This window comes from Gossypium hirsutum, chromosome A05 (genome assembly GCF_007990345.1).
Source record: "Gossypium hirsutum isolate 1008001.06 chromosome A05, Gossypium_hirsutum_v2.1, whole genome shotgun sequence".
In the NCBI taxonomy this organism is placed as follows: domain Eukaryota; kingdom Viridiplantae; phylum Streptophyta; class Magnoliopsida; order Malvales; family Malvaceae; genus Gossypium; species Gossypium hirsutum.
Window position 1 is genome coordinate 107,665,103 of NC_053428.1, and position 24,182 is coordinate 107,689,284.

Consider the following 24,182-nt stretch of genomic DNA (forward strand, 5'->3'; position numbering starts at 1 on the left):
AACCAAAATTTTTACGTCGCTACACGAGATAATCGAATGTCTTTCAAATAAATAAATTTCAGTGTTTATTCTCGTTTCGGGGATTTAAAATATTGTGTCCTAACTTACGGGGTATAAGTTTTTTTCTCGATTAACATGAAATACGCCCTTTTTCTCAGAAAATTTTCAATTAAGCAATAATTTAATGATGGATCATATTTTTCTTCAAAGTTCTCAATTTCCGGTACTAAGACACTAATTAATCAACTAGGTACCAATTTTGGGTGTTTTGAGGATGCTAATCCTTCCTCGTACGTAACCGACTTCCGAACCCATCTTTTTGAATTTCGTGGACCAAAACCGTTGTTTAAATAAATAAAACCGTTTATTAAAAACAACCACTTTTACGAGGTGACCCAATCACACCTCATCAAAAAAGATTGGTGGCGACTCCTTTTTTTTTTGTTCTTTCAAAATCAAGTCGACCGTGTTTTTTTCAAAAAAATGGTTTCGACAGAAAAGATAAATCATATGTAGCGAGTATTGAAAATATAGAAAAAAATTAATTTTAGCTAATAATAATTAATTTCTAAAGTTATTATAATTTTACAAAAAAATTAAGACTAAAAATGTTAAAGGAAATAAACTTAAAAAAGAGAAAATTTTATAACAATCAAAATATAGTAAAATTCCGTTAGCCAAACGCTTGAATATCACATTCCAGCCAAACGAACCAACTAAGTAATCTTACATTCCATCCTTAATTTATATTCTAGTAATCATATAATGAAACGCAATTTAAAATTTGACGAACCAAACGCACCCTAAATGAAAAATTAATATAATTATATTTTATAAAAAATTAACTTCCAATACTTTTTAAGTTGACACCTCACCCTCTGAAATAGTTTTTGAAATTGATATTTTTAGGGCAAACTAAACAAACGGTCATTCAATAATGAGAGTGATTCTACTTTGCTCACCTAAGCACAAAATTTTTCAATTGAGTCACTAAAGTTTTCAAAACCGTTAAGTTAATAACAGAAGTTTAATGTGCATTTTTCTTTGAAGCTTTTAAAATGTTGCTAAGATAAAAGCTACACACTGTGAAGGAGTGCCAAGGGAGTGGGCACTCTTTCACCACGGAAAGTAAAACAGTAAACAAACAAAAGACACAAAAGTTGTTTACGCAATTAGCTTTTCCTACATTTGCAAAGCCTAACTCATTGAGAAATATCCACTATCTTCAATATTTACAACAAGTGACCCTAATCTACCGCACACCCATGACTAGTTTCTCACCTTTGTACCTTGAAGAATGATACTCTCACCACAAAATTCACCCTTGTAGATTTAACAAGCAAAACCAAAACACAGGGTTTTGCTATCAATATGCACTCATAAAATAAGGTTCCTCACAAAGACAAATTAAATGCTTAATTCTCTCAGTACAGTAACTTATACAAGTCTCTCAGTCATATAGAATATTTCGAGACTTGTTAACATAAGAATATCTATATACATTCCTATAAAGCATCAATAGGATAAGTTGAATACAATATAATAATAAAGTAGAAAGTAAACATGGACTCTTGGAATCTAACTAATTAATATTTCAATTCAATCCAATATATCCACGACCCAAAGGATTAGGTGGGGATGATCTGGTTCGATCCAATCTCTAAAATATGTTTCCTCAACTGACATGATCTTCATTATTGAGTTAGATATCATCCATATACTTAACACAATCCATAAATACCGTTCAATAAATTGTCAACATCTCAAATATGAAAACTGTGTCAATTAGTTCCATATTTTTCAATCGTCTCCCTTTCGAAAACAAATCATACATAATGCAAGAAATTTGGTTGTAATACAATGTTTTATTTGATATATATAATGTATTAGATCATTATCATATATATATATATATGATATATACTTTCCTAAAATAAACATATTGAAAATGCAAACAATAATATAACAAAATATGAGTTTATACACAAACTTCTGCAAAAGTAATATGTTACCGAAATCAATATTTCAGTTCAGTTCGTACATTCTTCAATTTCTAGTATGCAAATTCTTTTGGAAAGTTAATGTAAGTTATATATATATATAATAGAATTTAACGAAAATCTAGGATTTTTATATTCAAATATATAGGGTTTTTACTTTAAATTAATGTTTTCTTTTAGGACATATATTATAATGTCATAGAAGTAAGAAACTATATATAAATAAATAAGTTATTTTTAATATTCCAATTTTATTTTAACAATATAATTTAAAAATACTAATTTTAAATTATAAATAATATTATTGATATATTATTTAAAATATTTATATTAATATTTTAATAATAAATAAAAATAAATATTTAACCAATGCAACCACTAAAGTAGATGGGTATTGTTTTTGAATAATAAGAGCATATGGGTGAGAGAAAACTATTGGACATGAAAGATAAAACGAGTATGAACTTTGAAAGTCAAAATCATGGGAATTGTAGAATGAAAAGTTCCTTACTAGTTGATGGAAATTGGATCGTATTTGCCACTAAAACTTGGTTCTCAAAAGTCAAAACCAAATGCTAATCCTAGAATGAAAAACAACCCAAGGACATATATCTAGTTTTTGACACTTTGGTGGTCACTTGATGAGGGAACAGGGATGGTATTTTTTAAGTTTCATTTTAATTATATATTATTTATTTAAGAGCCAACTTTCCCCCCACGGTTTGATGAATTCTTCATAATAAGAAAACCTTGAAGTCAAAAAGGACATACAAAGCATGCACACGAATACGACATAAGGTCAACACCGACATCACTGACAGCCCCAATACCAACCGCACTTTCTCTTCTAAACATTGCTTTCGTGACAGAATTTTGAGATGACTTGGAGAGATTTAAAATATTCATTTTCAAGTTTTTCTTTTTTATTGTTTCTTATTTGATTGGTAACAACTATAAATAGAGTGCATCGCCTGAACCTTTTTTTCTCAACCAACGAAGCTTGTTTCACGTAGATTTGAAAGCTTGCTTTTGAGTGTTTGTCTAAGTGCAGTTTGAATATGGGAAGTTCAAGGGTTATTGGTGCTGCATTCCTGGCTTTGCTCCTTGTAGATTTAGCTTTTGCTGCTAGGTTAGGAAAGGGAGGTGGTGGGGGTGGTGGCGGAGGTGGAGGCGGAGGTGGTGGAGGCTCTGGATCAGGTAATGGCTCTGGGTATGGGTCAGGATCTGGATCAGGGTATGGGTCTGGTGGTGGGATAGGAAGTGGTGGAGGAGGTGGTGGTGGTAGCGGAGGTGGAGGTGGTGGAGGCAGTGGCAATGGAGGTGGGCCGGGATATGGGTCTGGATCTGGATATGGAAGTGGGTCTGGATATGGAAGTGGAGGTGGTAGAGGTAGAGGTGGAGGAGGAGGTGGTGGCAGTGGAGGTGGCGGTGGCGGTGGCGGAGGTGGTGGTCATGGAGGAGGGTCGGGATATGGATCCGGATCCGGAAGTGGGAGTGGGACTGGGAGTGGAAATGGAGGTGGTAGAGGTGGAGGAGGAGGTGGTGGCAGTGGAGGTGGAGGAGGCGGAGGTGTAGGCAATGGTTCGGGCTATGGAAGTGGGTCCGGTTATGGTTCAGGGTATGGTAGCGGTGGAGGATGATTTCTCACCATAAAGTTAAACCAACGATGATTTCAGCTTTCTATTTGATCATATACTAAAGTGATCATGGTTATGTAATTTTCAAAAATAAAAGTGTAATGTTTGTTAGCACTCTATGAATTTCCATACTATTTAATGAATCACACATGTTTTCTAAAGACTTTTAAGTCATTTATATGAGATAACTATTAAGATTATTACAATATATTTCCTACTTTTATAATAGTTTATTTTCATCAATAAATCACATATATAACAGAATAGATTGAATACACAGTTTAGTTTTCCTACATTTACGGAGCCTATCTAAGTAAGAAAAATCCACTATCTTTGAAACAAATACAATCAGTGAACCTATATCTAACACATTTCAATGAAGAATCATCACTTTTGTTCCTCAAAGATTAGAGCTTTATAACATCCTCAAAACCACCTTTGTAGTAAATAATATGAGATAAAATCTTAGCAAAAAAAAGGTATAAGATCAATGAAAGCGAAAGTTGCAAGATATCAAACAAAAGTTAAATCAAGAAGCAAGACATAATGTATTAAATTAAGGAATGGACTAAATTTTAAATATGTGAAAAGTTTGTGGCATAAGTATAAATATGTAAAAGTTGAAATGAAATGTCAATAGTGCAAATATCTTAAAGGTATAAGGATCTAGTAATTAAGGAAAATGAACTAATGAGGACCAAATTGAATAAGCAAAAAAAGTGTAAGGGACTAAATTGCAATTTTACTAAAATAAGTGATGATTTAAGGATGGAATTTTAAAAGAGGAAAAATGGTCAATTAGAAAGGGAGAGAACTCTAGAAAGCAATGATGATGTTGGAGATATTTTGATGATATTTTATAAATATTTAATTAGATAAATATTACTTTATTAATATTTTAATGAGAAATTTTACTAATATTTTATTATAAATAGCTAGTATAAAAGGAGAGAAAGATGAAGAAAAAAAGAAAAAAGAAAAGATCCTCCCATCTTTCCAACGGAGTGAGGGCGAGAGAAGAAGAAAACTTTACTGTCTTTACAATTTGGTCCTTCCACCAAAACATGAATATTTTAATATATTTTTAAGTTTGATATTATTGTAAAAGCATGAATATGTTGTTAATGTAAAGTTTTCTTATAAAGGTTTTATGTTCTTAATATGTTAGTGAAGGGAAATAAGAGGAAGTGATAAGAAATATTGTAGAGAAAGGAAATGAGGGTGTTATAAACTTGGTTATCAACATTTTGCACTAAAACAGTTTTGGACAGCAGCAGTAGTCTGACTTTGAAAATTCAACAAAAATTTTAGAAGTTTAATTAGAGATTAATTAAAGTATGAAATAAATCCTATTAAGTCTAGTTTTACATAGAAGAAACAGTGTAAAAATAATAATTTCATATTATAAGATATACAAATTTTTGTGAGACAATGTCAGATAGATTTTGGGTTCCCCTATTCTGACTTCGGAAAATCATCAAAAATTTTAAAAAAAAATTATTAGGGGTTTAAATTTATATGTTTAAATTATAAATGAATATATTTTCAATAGAAATAAATGGAAACATCATTCAAACCACATACTAAGAGATAAATAATTTTTAGTAAAGAAAAGTTGAAATTGTCAAACAGCAGAATAGGGACAAATTTGAAGAATTTACTGTACTTATTGACTAAATTATAAATTCTGAAGTTTTTTTTTGTAAAAATATATTTGAGTCTAGTTTCAAAAACATCAAGTGTAAATTAATTTTGAATTCTGTAGATCAAGATATAAATAATTTAGTGACTATGACTCAAGTGGACAGTTTTGATATGAACACATAAGTAAATAGTGGAATTATAGATAATGTTACATGTAAGCATGTTATATACTAAAAGCAAAAGATTCTAACAAATATAACATAAAGGATGTGGAATAGAGAGGATAAGGAAAAATATATGAATATGTATATATAGTAGATGAATTTGAAATGTTTCGAAATGGTTGTAGGTGATGGAATGATTAATACATGTGAGTATGTTTAAACGAATTGATAAAATAATAAGTGAATAATTGTTAATTGATGTGATATTGAATTCTTTGTTAAAATTTTATGAAGAATTAAATTGATTGGCATAATTTAGAAATAAATATGAAATATACATAAAGTGGGTAAACTAATTTTGCAAGTGCAAGTCCTCCAATGGTCTTATTTGTAAAACTTTAATATTTGTGTTAATTTTATAAACTTTGTTATCTTTGATTGAATATAATGTTTTTATGAGGACTTGAAATTAGAAATGGATGTAAGTGGATGATATGTAAAATGAAGTGGCGGTTATGACATCTGAATACTATTCAGGTAATGATATAAAATAAATAAATAAAAATAAAGCGTGGAACTTGTAGGAAAATGGAGACGACGTCACGATGACAAGTCCGCCATGTCACGACGTGGAAGCCCCAATGTCGCGACGACAGTTCAAAAATTTTTATGAACTCTATAATTTGACCTTTGATCAATTGTGGATGTTTTAATGAGCTCCTTTAACTCATAATTAGTTCTATCGTAATTCCATTATTACTAAAATTAGTTAATGATCTACATTAATTAAATAATATGATAAATTGATATGAAATTTTCAGTAGTTGATTCGGCAACGAATGTGACATCCTGATGCCTTGACTCGGCGATCCGGTCGGGTATGGGGGTGTTACAAGCTCTCACTACTAAATTCTCTCTTTAAGAACTTAGCTTGTAAAACCAAATACAAAGAGGTTTTACAATCAAAATGCACTCTTACAAATAATGTTCCTTACTGAACAAATAAGTGCTCTCCATACATAGTCCTAATGCACATAAGCCTCTAACATATAAGAGTTAATGGCTTGCTAAGATAAAGATAAATAACAATGAATATACCACTAAAAGAAACTTATAAAAAGGCTTTACAAATATCCTAATAAAGTCCAAAATAAATCAAAGATTTTCAAGATAAGTCTTCTAATCAATCCTGATTCAATCTCCATATTTCACGAGATTTGATTGCTTGATCCAATCTAATCGAATCTTTAAAGATTTGTTGTTCCAAAAGATGAATTTTCAAATATGGTCCAGCACACTCCCACAAGATTATTCAAGTCATTGCCCAAGTGATTTGGTTGAAACTCCAAATAAGGCAAGTATATTTCCTGTCGATGTGCTAGCGGAAGTGGCCACTTCCATTGACACATCGACAGCCACATGAAAAAAAACACTTAAAATTGAATTATGATAATTTATTTAATTTTTTATATTTTGTAAATGGATTTAGGGTTAAAAACAAATTATTATGAAAAACTATAAATAATATGGGACAACTTAAGAATTGCTTTTGACCAAATTATAGAGTAAAATTTAAAGGTTAAAATATACTTCTAGCCTTTATACTCTTCATGCATTTAAAATTTAGATTTCATACTTTTATTTAAAATTTAAATTTCATACTTTTATTTTAAATAATTTAGTCTATTTTTTTTAACTTTAAAATTTAGGTCAAATTTGTAACACCATTAAATTTCTTTTATTGCTGAAGTGGCAGTTTGATTTTTTTTTTTTAAATATTAACATGATAACCACATAAAAAATTGCAATGAATTTAATGAATAGTTTAATGATTCGTGGATAACCTTTTGTTTTATACGTATTAGAGTTTAAATTTATTTTATATAATTTTAATACATTAAAATATTTAAATATTTAAATATTTAATATTAACTTATTTTATATATATCGATTGAGTATTAGTTTGATTGGCATCGATATTGTTGTCAATATAGGAGGACGTGGGTTCGAGTGCACTGAAACGTATTATCCTCCTATTTAAGGGTTTGGGATAGACTATGAGTAGTTCTAGACATTGTATCAAAAAGAGCAGATAAGATAAAAACCTATAATGAGATTAATGTTAAAAAAAATATTTTATATATTTTTCTCTAAAAATATTACTATATATATTATAAAATAAGATGTTAGAGTTATGTGACCTGAATCTCGTCACTTGTTAAAGAAATAAAATAGGGAGATCTGTGGGGGTGGAGCCCTCGCGGTACGAACCATGCCGCACAAGTTGAATCCGTATAGAACTATACTTCTTCTATTAGAAATTGATTATAACAGGATTGTTTAACACTTAAAAATGTGTGTAGTCGAAAAACTCTTGTATTGTTGTTTCTCAGCATTAGTGAATTTCTCTTCCTCTGCCCATGGTTTTTTTCCAAAAAGGGTTTTCCGCGTAAAATCTGTGTTCTTATTTTTCTTTCTTATTACTTTGGGTCATTTCTACTGCCAATATCGACGTATAATATAACATAAGGTAACTACACCAATTGTCCTTAAATTTAGTTTAAAATTATATTTCGATCACTCAACTTTCAAAAGTTACATAATAGTCACTAACAATATCAAATTGTTACATTTTTGTCACATGACTGTAAACTTCCGTTAAAAACGTAACGTTGCACCTTAAGTCAAAGGGTTAATAGTTGATTTCATCCTTGAGCTATAGTTAAAAAAATTATTTTGACATTTTTAAAAAAAATTAGCAATAATTTTAGAAAAATTAAAACCCTAAAAATTTAAAAAAAATCATTGAATTGCAGCAAGGAAGAACCAAGAATTTTGCAGCTAATTTTTGCATATCCAATCTCATCAAAATCACAGTATTTGAACTTTCACAAAAGAAAAAGAAATCACCCATTCACTTTGATCTCACTCATTTTTATATAATAAAAATTTGCAAGAAATGTTAGTTTGAAATTTTTTTAGTTTTAATTTTAAGAATTTTTTAGATTTGTACATATTTAAATATTTTATATATTTTTAAAAATTATGATGTTTTATTATTTTTATAGATTTTCTAATAATTTCTAGTCTAAGATTTTTTTTACATTTATTATTAGAAAAATTTTAAAAATATCAAAATAATTTTTAACGCTATCTCAGGGACCAAATTAACTATTAACCCTTCGACTTGAGTTGTAACGCTATTTTTTATTGAAAATATGCATGTATTTATTTCATGTTACTGATACTATTGTAAGTTCTCATGGCTTGAATTATTTTTTAAAAATTAAAAGATTTATATTAATATTAATATATTTTTATAATTAAATTTAAATAAAATTTATTTTTCATTATTTTAGAAACTTAAAAATCAACTATTGGTTCTATCTAAACTCAAATTGAAATTATATTTATATTAGATCTTGACTTGACTCGCGAATACTTTTAATATAATATCTTAATATATTATTAGGAGAAATAAATATTTTTAATGAAGAGAATTTTTCTATAAAAAATGACAGGTGTCTCTATGAGGATAGGTTGATATATGGGTATAGTTACTGAATCCTTCAATATATATGGTTATTGAAACTTTGGTCCCTCCATTGTTGATGGATGCCTATAAGCCACTAAAACATTGTGCGGAAAGTCAAAACCAAAAAGTCAAAACATGGTTTAATAACAAAAAAAAGAAGAAGAGGAAAACCATATCTACTGTTTCTGAAACATTGGATAATATTTTTTTCAATTATATATAATATTGTTTTATAAAAATTAAGTAGCCCACAGTTGTGACGAAAAAAAAAACTTCAAAGTCAAAACTGGGAAAATAGGATAATACTTTATGCTAAAATTGCATGCAGAAGAAGACGTAAGTTGATAGCCATTACCATCTTCTTCTCAACCTTCTTTTTCGTGACTGCAGTAGTAGAATTTCAGCTAACATGGAGAGATTTAAATTATTAATTTGCAAGTGTGGATTAGAGAGATTTAAATTATTAATCTCAAGTTTTACTTAAACTTTTTTATTTGATTTCTAACTCCTATAAATAGATTGCTTGGCCTTAACCTTTTTCTCCATCATCAAAGCTTGTTTTATGTAGATTTCTAAGTTTGAATTCAGCTTTTAATTGTCTATGTGTGGTTTGAATATGGGAAATTCTAGGGTTATTGGTGCTGCTTTCTTGGTTTTGCTCATTGTGGATTTAGCTTTTGCTGCTAGGCCATTTAAGGCTGCAAGAAAGGGAGCTAGTAGCAGCGGAGGAGAAGGAAGTGGTGGAGGTGGAGGTGGTATCACAGGTTCTGAATATGGTTCAGGTTATGGCTCGGGAAGTGGCTTTGGGTATGGTTCAGGAGCTAATGGTAACGGAAGAGGTGGAGGCGGGGGTGAAGGAGGTGGAGGTGGCTCTAGATCAGGCAGTGGATCTGAATATGGGTCAGGATTTGGATCAGAGTACGGATCTGGTGGTGGGACAGGAAATGGAGGAGGAGCTGGCGGTGGTGGTGGTGGCGGCGGCAATGGAGGAGGATCGGGATATGGTTTCGGGTCAGGATATGGAAGTGGGTTTGGATATGGAAGTGAAGGCAATAGTGCTAGTGGTGGTGGAGGAGGAGGTGGTGGTGGAGGTGGAGGTGGGGGCAGTGGAAGAGGGTCCGGATACGAAAGTGGATCTGGATATGGAAGTGGAGGTGGTAGTGCTAGTAGTGGTGGTGGAGGAGGAGGAGGAGGTGGCGGTGGAGGTGGTGGCAGTGGAGGAGGGTCCGGATACGGAAGTGGATCTGGATATAGAAGTGGAGGTGGTAGTGCTGGTGGTGGTGGAGGAGGAGGAGGAGGAGGTGGCGGTGGAGGAGGGTTCGGATATGGAAGTGGATCTGGATATGGAAGTGGAGGTGGTAGTGCTAGTGGTGGTGGTGGTGGAGGAGGAAGTGGAGGAGGAGGTGGCGGTGGAGGTGGTGGCAATGGAGGAGGGTTCGGATACGGAAGTGGATCTGGATATGGAAGTGGAGGTGGTAGTGCTAGTGGTGGTGGTGGTGGAGGAGGAGGTGGCGGTGGTGGAGGTGGAGGTGGCAATGGAGGAGGGTCAGGATATGGGTTTGGATCTGGATACGGAAGTGGATCTGGATATGGAAGTGGAGGTAGTGGAAGAGGTGGTGGTGGTGGTGGTGGAGGTGGTAGAGGCGGTGGTGGCAATGAAGGAGGGTCAAGATATGGGTCCGGATATGGAAGTGGAGGTGGTAGTGGTGGAGGTGGCAGTGGAGGAAGAGGAGGTGGTGGTGGAAGAGGAAGAGGTGGTGGAAGTAGAGGCAATGACTCAAGTTATGGAAGTGGATCAGGCTATGGCTCAGGGTATGGTAGTGGGGAAGGTGGTGATTTCTCACCTTAAATTCAATCTATGGATGAAATGTGGTTGCTACTCAATCAATGACGTACAAAAATGTCCTTTGATTTATAAATTTCAAAATAAAAATGCAATGTCTGCTTATCACCATTGCATGCATATCTTTATTTCTATAATAAATTTAAATGTTGTAAAGATTTTTAATTTTGGATTTTTGGATTTCAAAGAAGATAAAGCTTTTATCTTTAAAAGTTTGCATTATTTTTTTATACAACATTGGTCAGGGGATAGGATCATACAATTTGAATCCGTGTCAAATGAGTATTTGATAAGAGTTTTAATCTCGTTGATATGATTCAAGACAAGCGTGCGTTATTTTTTAGGATAAACTACCTAGTTAATCACCCAAATTTTAGGCGCTTACATCTTGGTCATCCAAGCATTAAATCTTTAATGGCGATAAACTGTACAGTCCACATCATGTTTATACGTTTATTTTGGTCACCCAACTTTTAGGTCGCTTTCATTTTTTTCACCCAATAAATATTTTTTAAAGTATTGATTGGGGTAAAAAATTCAAGAATCAAAGTAAAAAAGCGATATAAACTAAAATAATACACAGGAATTGTCAAATTATACTTGTTTATCCCATTGCCAAAATTCTAATTTTTTTTAAATATTGAAATTTTAAATTCTAAACATCAAAATAAATTGAATAAATTGTTGAATTTTTTTATCCATTAATAATGTCAACTAATTTGTTACTATAATATTAAAATTAATTAATTTAATCTCCTTTTAAATTTTAAAATTTTATTTTATGTTTCCAGATTATCTTAAACGAAATTGTAACACCCTATACCCGATCCAGTTGCTAGACCTGAACTATAAGATGCTACGACAGTTAACGATCACTATTAATTATGAGTTAAACTTAAATATTAAATCGATCAACGAGCCATTCTTTAACACAAGTATAACATGATTTACAACTAAAATTGTGTCTTAATTGAGCCTATAGAGCTCTTAAACCAACTCAAAACAAATCAAGATTAATTTGAAACTTTTACAAAAAGATAGGTAAAAATGAAAAATAGGGGTCACACAGTCATGTGGCCAGGCCATGTGACGGGCTGATGTCGTGTGGTGCTAGATGACATGGTCATGTGCTTAAACTGTGCAACAGACTAAAGCTGTGTATAACAAGGTCACACGGTCGTGTCATCAGGCTGTGTAACAGACTGAAGTCATGTGGACCTAAATGCAAAATTACTAAAAAAAAGTCACACGGCCATGTCCTAGATCGTGTAACTCTCTAAGGCCATGTACAACAATAACCTTCCAAAACATACAGACTACACGACCGTGCCACGTGGCCATGTGTGTCACATGGTCATGTGACAAACCGTGTATACCTAAAAGGCACCCTACAAGGAAAGTTACCAATCAAAACATTCAAATATACCACAACCATGCAACATATCATTCCTCAACCTAGTAAAATACATCAAAACATGCCAAAACAACACTTATATCATTTATCCTAAGTGACTAATGTCACAATTGGCACATCAAATCAACCATTCATCACTTAATGTTCATGTATAAGCATACCAAAGTTTCATACCTATTTATTCACCAATACAACATCAATCCCAAATGGTCAAATTCATCAAACAAAATGCATTCTAGGTACCAAAGCATGCTTATACCATCAAGTACCACGGCTAACCAAAGCAACCATCAAGGTTTACCTCTATATACAAATTCATCTGGTTATTTTGGACTTTTACATTGCCATTAACCTATTTAAATGTCACTTATAACCAGGCCAAAATAAGTAAAAGTCTACCAAAAGAATTAGCGGATAGTGTGAGCTCCGAAGACGATCCAATCGACAGCATGATTCCAAAATCTACAAGGAAGAAAAGAAACACGGTAAGCTTACTCAAAACTTAGTAAGTTCATATAATTCAAACACAACATACTTGTCATTTAAATTCCTACAAATTGAAATTAACATATAAACTTAGTATTCCTGACCAAGTTACATATTCCTTACCATACCAAAATGGTTAGTCATGAACATATAGCAAACATCAAGACATATAAATAGCATAATACACATGACATTTCCATTCATTCAATGAATAACATTTTATGCCATAATATTCCATCTCCATTTATTTCCTTATCTAGTTTTGCCCGGAGAACTATAATAAATGAACTTAGGATACTTGGGATCACTTTGCTCACTCAAGTTGTAAATCGAGACATTAACCATTACTCAATGTTGCTCACACAAGTTGTCGAGTATCAGTGACAAATGCTAAATTCTAGCCATCGAAATGGTATCCACCACTGATACATAGTAACTGATAAATATAACACTAGCACATAGTGCCTGATAAATATAACACCGGCACATAGTGCCTTATACAACATGAACACCGTACAAAGTATTTGATAATATGGTCACTGGTTCATAGTACTTGATAAATATAATCACCTGCACATAGTGTGATAAACCCTAATGATGACATGTCATTTATATCCTAATCATTCACTAAGATCACACGGGCCTTAATTCCACCATCACACTCTTTCTATCTTTATAACATAGTTTCATATTCATCATGGTCATTTACATTCCAAATCATCTCTCAATTCATTCCAAACACATAAGTTGTTATACTTTACAATTAAGTCTTTTAATATCAATTTCAACATTTATTTCCAACAATCATGCCAACAACAACAACAACACACATATATGCACCTAATACAAACATAAGTATCAATCAAAATGAGCCCACTGCGAACTTACTTAAACGAAACAACAATAAACACCACATCGATGACTAATCAACAATTTTTCCTTTTTCCACGTTTATTAATTGGTTGATCCATTTCTTGGTCTGTAATAATAATTTAACTCAATTATCACTTTCAATTTTAAAATGTCTAAACACATACATATGACTATTTAATAACATTTTACACTATTTTCCTAAAATTTTACCTTTTATTCAATTTAGCCCCTAAAATTGAAACTTACATTCTTATCACAATTAAGCCAAAAACCCTTAAAAGATCGAATTACTCCTATAAGGTGAATTAGTGCTCACTTTTTGTCTTAGGAAAAACAAATGAAATTTATGTTGTTTTCTCAAAATCATTATGAAAAAAACACAAAGTTTCTGTCTAGTTTGCTGCTTCTATTTTATGGATCCTCGTCTTTGCCTTGTTATCTAGACTCTCCAAGTTCATCGTACTTTTTCCAATTTGATTAGCCCTTGCATTTATCATGTGAATATATCTTTCCCACGCTTCTCTAATGGAGATACCTATGCCACTTCCCTTTCTACTTGCTTTATTCGCATGCAAAATGACGTTGTCTAGTAGTACATTGATTGGATCTCATGTAGCCTTTTTCTGTAGGGGTAAGGAATTTAAGCTTCAAACAAAATGTTGTCGCGACCATCTTTTCCATCCTTATGATTGATCTACCAAATATGGCATTATAGGCTGAGGGATGGTCAACCATCAAGAATTCAATCATCTCTGTCTTTGTATGCTGACCATCGCCTAACGTGACTGATAAAGTTGCTGCCACTTTGACCTCTATTGGCTGGTTAGCGAAGCCATAAATAGGTCTCACGCTTTTGAGTATTGATTCCTTAAAACCCATCAACTTGAATGTCTATCAATGTAAAACTTCCACTGCACTTCAGGGTCAACTAATATTCTCTTCACTTGAAACCCAATTATGGTCGCTGATAACCACCAGAAGGTCATTACTATTTACATCTAAAAGTTGATCTTAATCAATTCCATTAAGCCCAAGTTGCCATGATTGCCCCGAGTGAGGCTTTTTTAATGGAGCATTGATGAACATTGCATTCCTCTTAGCATTAAGTCTTGTCCAATCCTAATTATTTTCCACTATCACGTTGATGACTCCCTTAAGTAGTTGCTTATCTCTTGCTTTGTCCTCTCTAAACGCTTGAGAAGAACCTACATTTCAATTACCATACTCTCTGTTATTTCGATTTTGAAGGGTTGAGCTACATACTACTTTAACTATCCCTTCCACACAATAGATTCAATTGCACCCTTTAGGTGTATACAGTTTTATTCTTGTGATCAGGAGCATTATGAAACTAACACCGATGGGCTGACTGTAAAGTGACTAGGTTTCACCAATGGGGGTGTTTCTAAAATTCCTTAATTTTCTATCTAGCTAAGAATATAAGCGACGAAGTAATGTTAGGTGCATAAGTTTCAAACCTGTTATATGAAGCTCTTTCAATTTGCTTTCGTTGTTGATTCCACTACCTACCATCTCTCCTTCTGCTCATCGAGTTCATAGAATTAGCAAGGTTAGAAAAATGTTGGCCCTTAAATGTAAGTGTATGTTAGGATTTCGCCTTTGGTGATCATGTAATGGTGGGAAACCTCTGTGCGAGCTATTATAGCTTTCTAGTGAAGGTTCAACATAAAACTTAAATAATTGAATGTTAGCTCCTTGAAGTTCTTTAGTTTCTGCGTACTTATGTGCCTTCTCAAATAAAGTTGACAACCTCTCTGGTTGGTGATCATTTATCAATGCATATTTTAAATGCTCATGCACTGCCCCTGCAATAAACGCTTGCATCGTCCATTCATCCGTTAATCCCTTAGTTTTCATCATTGCGGTATTAAATCTGCAGATGAATTCTTGGAGGGGCTCGTCGTTCTTCTTTTTTAATGGAGAGAAATAGGACTTTGCTGCAACATTTTATTGGCGAGGAATTGACTCATGAATAGGTTTGTAAACTCAAGGAAGGAATGTATGGAGCCCTTTGGTAAAGACAAATACCAAGATTTTCATTATCTCTTAGGGTCATCGAAAAGGCGTGACATTTCACCCCGTTTGAAGTGCCCAATATATTCATTTTATTATTGTAGTGCGCTAAATTGCCTTGAGGGTCGCCTTAGCCATTGTACGTCTCTTTAGATAGCTTGAGAGTTTGACACATAGATTTTCCTACCACTCTAGAGCCAAGGGTTCATTAGAGTAATCCCATTCAAACTCGATGGACCTGCCTTTGCAAAAAAGGTTGCATTTCCTTCCTAAGAGTCTGCATTTGCTCTTAAAAAAGTTGGCTTGCCTTTGTGGGTTATGCATTTGTGGTTAGTATATGGGTCAGCCTCTAGGTTTCTGATGGACTTTGGACTCTTTTTATTAAAGAATTGAACTGTCTCTTCCCATTATAATCCAAGTTGAAGGCTTCTATTTTTGGGGGTTTCTATTTGCTTTGAGTTCTTCTATAATTTTCTTATTCGTAAAATTCATCTCTTGTTGTTGCTAATATGTTCGTTGCTGCATGGAAATTTGTTCATCAAGTATCCTCATTTTTTTCTTGCATCTCTGTGAACTACTGTAAGCTAGAGTTTGGGTTTGTGAAAATTTGCTCCCCATGGCTGCCTTAAGGAGGGGGTGGTTGGTTTTGTTGGTTTGGATATTGAGTGTAATATCTAGGTGGCGAGGGTCTTACAGGTTAATGTAGATAATAATGGTGGTTTGGTTGCAACTGTTGTGGAAGATATTGTTGCCTCCCACTAGTCTAAGTTGACTTGGGTTGTTTGAAGTTGGTACTAAACTTGAGAATCTTGTTCTCATTCTTCTTTATACATTCAAGAATGTGTAAGCTAGAATGAATTATGTATGTTTACGCTCATCAAATCAATTATTGAGGGAAAATGTGGCGAAAGTTGACATTATAGTTTATTTCATAAGTTGAGAGTTATAAGATGAAAATAGAGTTAGGGTGAGTTTAGATGGGCGATGCGTTTATCTGTGGTTAGTGTAAAAATAGCGGTGGCGGTGAGATTAGATACTATAGCAATACTGTAGCGTGAGACAAAAAGTAAACTAAATGCACCGCATTGCACCGCACCGCCGTCCCAAACACACCCCTAATTAGTGATAAATAAGGAGCTAGAAAAAAAAAGGAAGAGAGTGTAATTTTTGAAGAAAGTTGGAATGAGAGAAGAGAGAGAAGGAATCATTGGTTAAGGAATAGGAGATGTATAGTATAGTGTAACAACACTTAGGTTTTTTGAAGAAGGGTGAGTTTAGATGGACAGTATGTTTATTCGTGATTAGTATAAAAATAATAGTAGCGGTGAGATTAAATATTATAACAATACAGTAAGGTAAGACAAAAAAATAAACTAAATACAACACATCACACTCAATAGTCTATATAAACGCATCTACAAGAGTCAAAAATCACGAGTATCCATCACAAGAGTGAAGGTGTATATGCACAACTAGACCTACTCATGGGTCGGGCTACCCAGCCCGGCTCGAAGGCCCGCCCGAAATGTGGGAGGGTTTGAGCAAAAATATAGGCCCGAAAAATGGGCTTGGACAAAAAAATAAGGCTTGTTTAAAAAATGGACCAGACCTCGGGTAAGATATTTTTGGCCCGAGCCCGGCTCGGCTCGAATTCAGTAAATGACAAAAAAATTTGCTTTTTTTTGTTTTTGAATGTTATTTTCTTGTTGTTTTCTCCCTATTTTGCTACCATATTACTATTAGTTGCTACTATTTTGTTGTTATTGTTTGGATATTGTATAAAACTTATTTTATTATTAATTTTGTTATTATTTTAAAGACATTTGTTAATTTTGTTATTATTTTAGAGGTATTTGCTTGTTAAGTTGCATCTATCTTAGTGCTATTTAAGTCTACATATTTTTTAAAATTTATTTTCAATTTGATGAAAAATATTTATTTTAATTTTTTTAGTATTTTTTATATATTATATATATTTAAAAATAATATAAAAATAAATATGGGCAGACTGGGCCAGACTCAGGTTTTAATATTTTTATTTGGGTCGAGTTTTGGTAAAATTTTAGGCTAATTTTTTAGATCCAGCTCAGTTCGAGCTCACTAAATAAACCTAAAATTTTAGTTAAATTTGACCTAAATTTAACCCGACCCAATCTATGAGCACCTGTGCATATAATTATCATTTTAACCTTTTTAAGTAATTTAACTTTCACAAGTAACGTACATATTTTTCTGACTAGTTTGAATTTTGTTTTTTTATCGAGGGGGCGCAATTTAACCACAGGCGCAAATGGCAGGCAAAAAATCTCTTCTCTTATCCCTGGGAACAAAACACCAGAGTCCACAGTCCAAGGCTTCTTCCCCAAATATCCGCTTTCTATCTACCTTCTCGGATTCGGAAACCATTTCTCCGACTTCGTTTCAAACATGGTCTTAGGATCTTCTTCCTCACTCACTTCAACGCGCCTTTCCTTCCCTTCAAACATATCATCCATCAAAACCTCCAAAAATCCACCTTCTTTTCACTTGCTCTGCGTTAAGGCCTCCGCCACCAACTCCCCCCCTAAAGCCCGTTTTGTCGCTCGTCGAAAGGAGTCCATTTCCGTTCGCCAGTTGAACCGCCCTCTTAGTAATCTTGCACCACAATTATATATATTGTTTTCTTTTACTTGTTTCTTTGTTGCTGTTTGTCTTAAGGTTAAAATTATTTATGCATTTAACTATTTTTAAATTGTTAAAAGGGTTTGATTTTATTTAATTAACAGTTTTCTATCTAATTATAAATAGCAATATTAACGAATTATTCATATAATTACTTAAAACATTTTTTTAATTCTTTAAAGTATTTTTTTCACACCAAAAAAAAAGTTGTTTTTAAAATAGATGGGTCACTCTCTTAATCTGCTGTTGAAGCCTGATGAGATAATTTTTTTGTGTTATTATTTTAATTGGGATTTTTTTTTTGGTGCAGTTGATTATATGAGCTTACCAGCGAGCCAATACTCGGTGCTGGATGCAGAAAGGATTGAGAGGGTAGATGATAATACATTTAGGTGTTATGTATATAGGTTTAAGTTTTTCAATTTCGAGGTTTGCCCTGTTTTGCTTGTTAGAGTTGAAGAACAGCCTAATGGTTGCTGTATTAAGCTCTTGTCTTGTAAGGTAATCTCAAAGTTCCATTCTATGAATTCGTTAAAATATACTTTGCATCTAATATTTGTTAACATTTTGAAGTGCAACATTTCTTGAAATGGTATCTTAATCGGTATTTCTAGGGACTTAGACATACGCTTAGAAACACTTTTCAGATACTGAAGGGTTGCTAATATATACATTTTAGAATTTTATAGATTTTCTTGGATTTTGAGAGTGTCATAATGTTCTGTCCACTGATTGCAGCTGGAGGGCTCACCAATTGTGGTTGCACAGAATGATAAGTTTGATGGTAAGTATCTGTCTGTAACTTCTCCATCCAATAAAGATATCATATTTTTAGTTTTGAATGTTATGTGATAAGGTCAATTAAGGATAAATCCATAGTTATTGTCAATTCTTATTGTGGTTTTTGTTTAATCTTGTTGTTTGATATTTTCTTTGCTATGTATTAAGCCGTGGCTCATCAAAGAAGTATATAATTGATTCATAGCTGAAGCAGTATCAGGCTATCAGTAAAAAAGCACTAGTACTATGTTTAAAAGGCAATGAGACTTTTGTGAAGCTTGAGCATCTCAGAAACATGTCTTGGACCGATGCTTTTTGATCCTATTGTCTTTTAATAGAATAAGTTGAATTATGTAGGTGACCTGTTACTTTTACCCTGATTTATTTTAATTACTTTCTAATTTAACAATTATCTTAAGTTTCTTCTAATCCAAATTACAAGCAGCAGGTTTTACAACTAATTGTTGCACAATGCAAACTGCAAAAGGCTGTTTATGCTTGTTCTGTTATACGAGATTTTGCAAATGAAATTTCATAGTCTATTTGATTTGTCTGATTTAGATTAACAATCCTTTACTGGGTCTGTTTCCTTCTCTTTATTCCAATAAAAGAACCATTTCTCCTCTCAATCTCTTTGTAGCGTATTTTTCATCTCTGGCTCCAAATTGGCTATTGACGTTAATGAGAACAATAAATTTAAATGTGTATTGTTTTAACATACTTTTTTCCCTCCAATTATTGACTATATATGGTTGTTGCTAGCTTTTGTCATTTTGTCACTACATGCGCACTAGGATAGACCTTTAACTTGTATGTGTTCTGTTCTCCCCTTATTCTGTATTTGAATTCCATTTGGTCATATGCAATGTTTTAACTAGCTTATTAGCTTTATTTTTCAAAACCATTTTTATGTGCGAGTGTCATCCAGTGTTGTGAAGCACAAGATGCAGTCTAGGTGCTAAAACCCTTATATTGCTTTAGGTGCAAGGTGCAAAAAAAGCACTAGCCAGAGTGAAGTAAACCGCAATATGTATGTGAGTTTTTTCTAGTCTGTGTTTGCATATATAACATATAAAGCTTAAGATATATAGTAAAGTCTAAAGTGTGGTGTAGTTTATCTACAAAACATGCAATTTTTTCACAGGTCAATATGCATGATTTTCTTATGCTGTATATTGAGAAGGACAGAGTTTGATGTTATCTCCTTTTTTACTAATAAAGGTATATCAAATGAAAACACTGAAAAGAAAAATGAAATTTAAAGTGAAATTCAATCAGGCGAGCCCTGTTTTCTTTCTTATGCCTATCGCCTTAAAAAAAGTGCCTAAGCTCACCAAGCATGTGCCTGATCAAATGGGCCTCGCCTAATGGGTATGAGGTCTTTTTGTTGAATAATGCTAATACGTAGGCATATCTAGGCGCATGCCTTGACCACACCGGTGTCATCTTTGTAAGCTTTCTTTGTCAAAAGCATTTTTGTGGGTAGGTGGGTTGGGTTGTGTGTGGATATTGCTAGCTTTGTACTGTCAAGTACATTAACATAATAAAATCTTAACGTTCTACAGAATCTCATCATTCTCTGCTATTTCATCTCACCTTGCAAATTGAATGTATACATTTAGCTCTTTTCTACTCAAGTGCCTTTGCTGCTTGGGGTACTGTTCTGATAAGCTTGGATGTCTTAACTAATTTGTGTAGCTCGCCACTTTTTTTGGGTTGTGGCTTGTGGGGTGCCATTGGTGTTGATGAGATATTGAACAACTGCAGCATGATTTTAAGGAAATGGCAACTTGCTTAGTCATTATCTGTTTGAGTCAGTTATACCTAAATTAAGGTGCAATTTTTCTTTCTGGTATGCTTTGACACTGATTTGACATTAAACTGCAGCTTCTATGGTCAACCGAATATCGTGCAATACCAACCGAAATGACTCATTAGTACAAGAGCTTACATCGGACGCAGTTATTGAGGTAGTGTTTGCAAATTATTCTTTCTCCAATATCGCCATTGCATTTCAGAGAGGCATATCTTTCTCACTGTAATTTGCATTCTATCTAGGTCAACATCGAGGTTCCTTTTGCATTTAGACCAATTCCATTGGGAATGATTGAATCAAGTGGGACCCAAGTCCTTGAACAAATACTCAGGCTGATGCTGCCCCGTTTTATGGCGCAGGTTTGTAGAATATTACTCAGATTTCTTTTTCACTGATTCACTGATTTCTTTTTCCCTCAATACTTAAATTGTTGCTTTGCTCTTCATTTTTCTTGAAGTTTCCATGTTCGACATATGGATATCTCTGAGTATCCTCCATGTACATGAAAAAACTTAGAAAAATTTGACCATACCTATGTCAAACGCATACCTATATCTAACATACACCCTAGTCCAAGTAACATAAATTTAGTATGTAAGCAGATATTTTTGGCAGTTTGAGTTTTTCTCAGACAGGTTACTTTAAACTCCTTGGTAATAGTCACGTTAAACTCATAATTTGTTTGCTAGATTCTTCTCTGTGGCCAATGAGGTCCAATTTGAAGTCAAAATTTATAATTGACTATCAATTAAAGGGTATCTGTCAAAATGATAGAAAATAAAGATGGTGGCAGCACTTCTTGGGATCCAACTATTACATTTATATTTATGTTTGATTGCCAATTGGGAAAGATTACATGCTTATAAAGAATGTAAGACTATACTATTTTGATTGTTGATACAAAGGGTATAATATATATACCCGTCTAGTCTGATCCAAACCTAAAATTTGACTTAATCAACCGGAAACCAATCCCGACCCAATGTATTGTGACCATAAAAAGTCAATAACATGAATTTGTCTAACCTTAACATGAATTGATCGAACCCAAGTTGATCTGAGCATGAAACAATCCAAACCGAAACACCCGAACTTGAAAGTACTCAAACAAGTAATCTCGAAATGACTTGATCCCAAAGTGATTAGAATCCAAAATGATCTGAATTTATAATGACCCGACTTGAAAAATCCGAGCCTCAAACCCAAGACCACTTGTATCCAAAATTGACCCAAACTTGGAATTAATTCAAACCAAAATGATCTGAAATTTTTAAAATCCAAATTTAGTAGATCTGAAATCAATTTGACTCACACAATGGACTGGTCTAGTACAATATTTTAACTAGAAAAACTATTTATATCTTCTACTTCTGTTTTCAGTTATATTATTTATAGTGGTAGAAATAACTTTTTGGAAGTTCTTGGAATTTCCCTTATAGAGTATTATAAACTTCTAGTTCATCGGAAGCCTCTCTGTATTCAGACACTAGCTTAGCAGTGGATCATGTTATGGTGCTTATATGGGTGGGAATGACATTAGAGATCCCTTTGATCTAAAAATATTTTTTCAGCAGGTTTCACTTTTGGAATGAGTTTTTGCTCAAACAAATCCAAATTGTTTGCATGAATGGCATTGACAAATATAGCTGGCGATTGAAAATGTTCCTGACTATTCTTCTCTTGTTCGGTTTGGCCATCCTTGCGGACTCTTACTCTTTGTTACTTGGACTCATATGAGTAGCAGATACGGGAATATTCAATTTTTTGTAGTTCTTTCATGCATTTAGAAAGTCTTCGGAGGATCATATCTTCATTAAAAAAACACTTTCAAAAGAAATGGATTTATGTATGCTGCACACCGATACATACCCGATTTTCGCATCCGAGTCTGAGTAACATAGGTGCTTGATATCATTTTTTTTTTCTGATGTGCAGTTGCAGCAAGTGCTGCTTCTACTGGAATTGATTTGTTTCTGTAATTGGAAATATGAAAATACGAACCAACAAGTATAACTTAAAGTAAATGCTCAATTCTGAATTTTGAATGACATAGTTGTAATACCTTTCTGTGTTGGCAGCTTGTTAAAGACTATCAAGCATGGGCTTCTGGTGATACCTCAAGGCAACCTCTTGGAACCGGGGAGATATGAAATCACGCAAGATAAGATTTCTTCGAACACTCTTTGAAATTGTCATCTTGTTCAATTTTGGCAGCATAATATGTTTTGACTGTAATATTTAGGCAGTTTAGTGTTCCTCAGCACTGAGGTGCGACAAATTAAGAAAATTCATTATATTCATCCAATGTCAGTCATGCAGACTCTAGGATCAGTATATTCCTCCTATTCTGATATGAAATTCTGGCAACTGTTTTCAGTTTTTTTATTTGGATTTTAAGTTGGATTAAACAAAATGATAGATGGTCTTGTTATGTCAAACCTGACGATTTAGGACATGATATGAGCATAATTGTTGCAGATTGTGAGATTGCCTGGTATCTCTCTCATTCACACGATTATGAGAATGCAATTATGCTCTTCACACATAATTGTTGCAGATTGCATGATCAAGGATATGATGCAGATGAGGGTGAAGAGGAAAGCTAAATAGAATTAACTAAAACTCATTTTGCACGGGCAATAATATCAATGTCATTCGAACTAAGACTCAATCGGTAGAATAAAAAAACATTAAACACAACAATTAATAGTAATATATTTATTGATTAAAAAAATTAGATAGGGAGAAATTAAATTAATACATTGAATGAATTTAAATTAAAAGTAATGACAAATTTATTGTATCAAACATTTTCTACCTTTATTTTTTTTAATTTAAAATGTAAAGTATTTCAAAATACATTTTCTAATAAAATCTTACTTTATTTTTGTGGATTATAACTTTAGATTCTTATATCTATTATTAAAATCAATTTGCTTTTGTGGATAATTGATTAGGATTTGAATATTTGTTTTACTTTTAAATATTTAATTTAATTTTTTATTTTATTAAATTAAAATAATAATATTCAAATTTAATAAAAATAATAAACAAATTTATGAATTTAAATCCAAATATTAGAAATAATGACATGTTTTCAACCCAACAAGGAATTAAAGAATTATTCTCGATCAAATAATAAATTAGAGATAATAATGTGTTTTTGACTCAATAGAGAATTAAAGAACTCTCATCGACCCAACAATGAATATGAGAGTCAAATAAAGTATGCCCAATACTAAAACATCATCTGATATATCTAATCTTATGACATACTAATTATATCTGAAACTCT

General features: G+C 32.9%; 3 protein-coding genes across 3 annotated transcripts; all 3 read left to right on the forward strand.

Annotated features, from left to right (window-relative positions):
• Positions 1 to 2,972: 2,972 nt before the first annotated feature.
• LOC121229673 (putative glycine-rich cell wall structural protein 1) lies at positions 2,973 to 3,845 on the forward strand. Its single transcript, XM_041114454.1, has one exon. It carries the CDS (start codon positions 3,059 to 3,061, stop codon positions 3,638 to 3,640), a length of 582 nt encoding a protein of 193 aa, XP_040970388.1. The 5' UTR covers positions 2,973 to 3,058; the 3' UTR covers positions 3,641 to 3,845.
• A 5,751-nt stretch (positions 3,846 to 9,596) lies between these two features.
• LOC107960897 (glycine-rich cell wall structural protein 1.8) lies at positions 9,597 to 10,829 on the forward strand. Its single transcript, XM_016897150.2, has one exon. It carries the CDS (start codon positions 9,597 to 9,599, stop codon positions 10,827 to 10,829), a length of 1,233 nt encoding a protein of 410 aa, XP_016752639.1.
• Positions 10,830 to 17,856: 7,027 nt separating this feature from the next.
• Positions 17,857 to 23,272, forward strand: LOC107959508 (uncharacterized protein SYNPCC7002_A1590). The gene is made up of 6 exons (XM_016895579.2): positions 17,857 to 18,259; positions 18,602 to 18,792; positions 19,030 to 19,075; positions 20,959 to 21,041; positions 21,130 to 21,246; positions 22,966 to 23,272. The coding sequence occupies exons 1-6, from the start codon at positions 18,058 to 18,060 to the stop codon at positions 23,035 to 23,037; spliced, it is 711 nt and encodes a 236-aa protein (XP_016751068.1). The 5' UTR covers positions 17,857 to 18,057; the 3' UTR covers positions 23,038 to 23,272.
• The last annotated feature ends 910 nt before the right edge of the window (positions 23,273 to 24,182 follow it).

Excerpts from the sequence above, each read along its gene's own strand:
- LOC107960897 (XM_016897150.2), top strand. The coding sequence starts at position 9,597 with ATGGGAAATTCTAGGGTTATTGGTGCTGCTTTCTTGGTTTTGCTCATT.
- LOC121229673 (XM_041114454.1), top strand. The coding sequence starts at position 3,059 with ATGGGAAGTTCAAGGGTTATTGGTGCTGCATTCCTGGCTTTGCTCCTT.
- LOC107959508 (XM_016895579.2), top strand. The coding sequence starts at position 18,058 with ATGGTCTTAGGATCTTCTTCCTCACTCACTTCAACGCGCCTTTCCTTC. Across the intron at positions 18,793-19,029 it reads TTAAGCTCTTGTCTTGTAAG|CTGGAGGGCTCACCAATTGT; the intron begins GTAATCTCAAAG and ends CACTGATTGCAG. Across the intron at positions 21,247-22,965 it reads TGCCCCGTTTTATGGCGCAG|CTTGTTAAAGACTATCAAGC; the intron begins GTTTGTAGAATA and ends CTGTGTTGGCAG.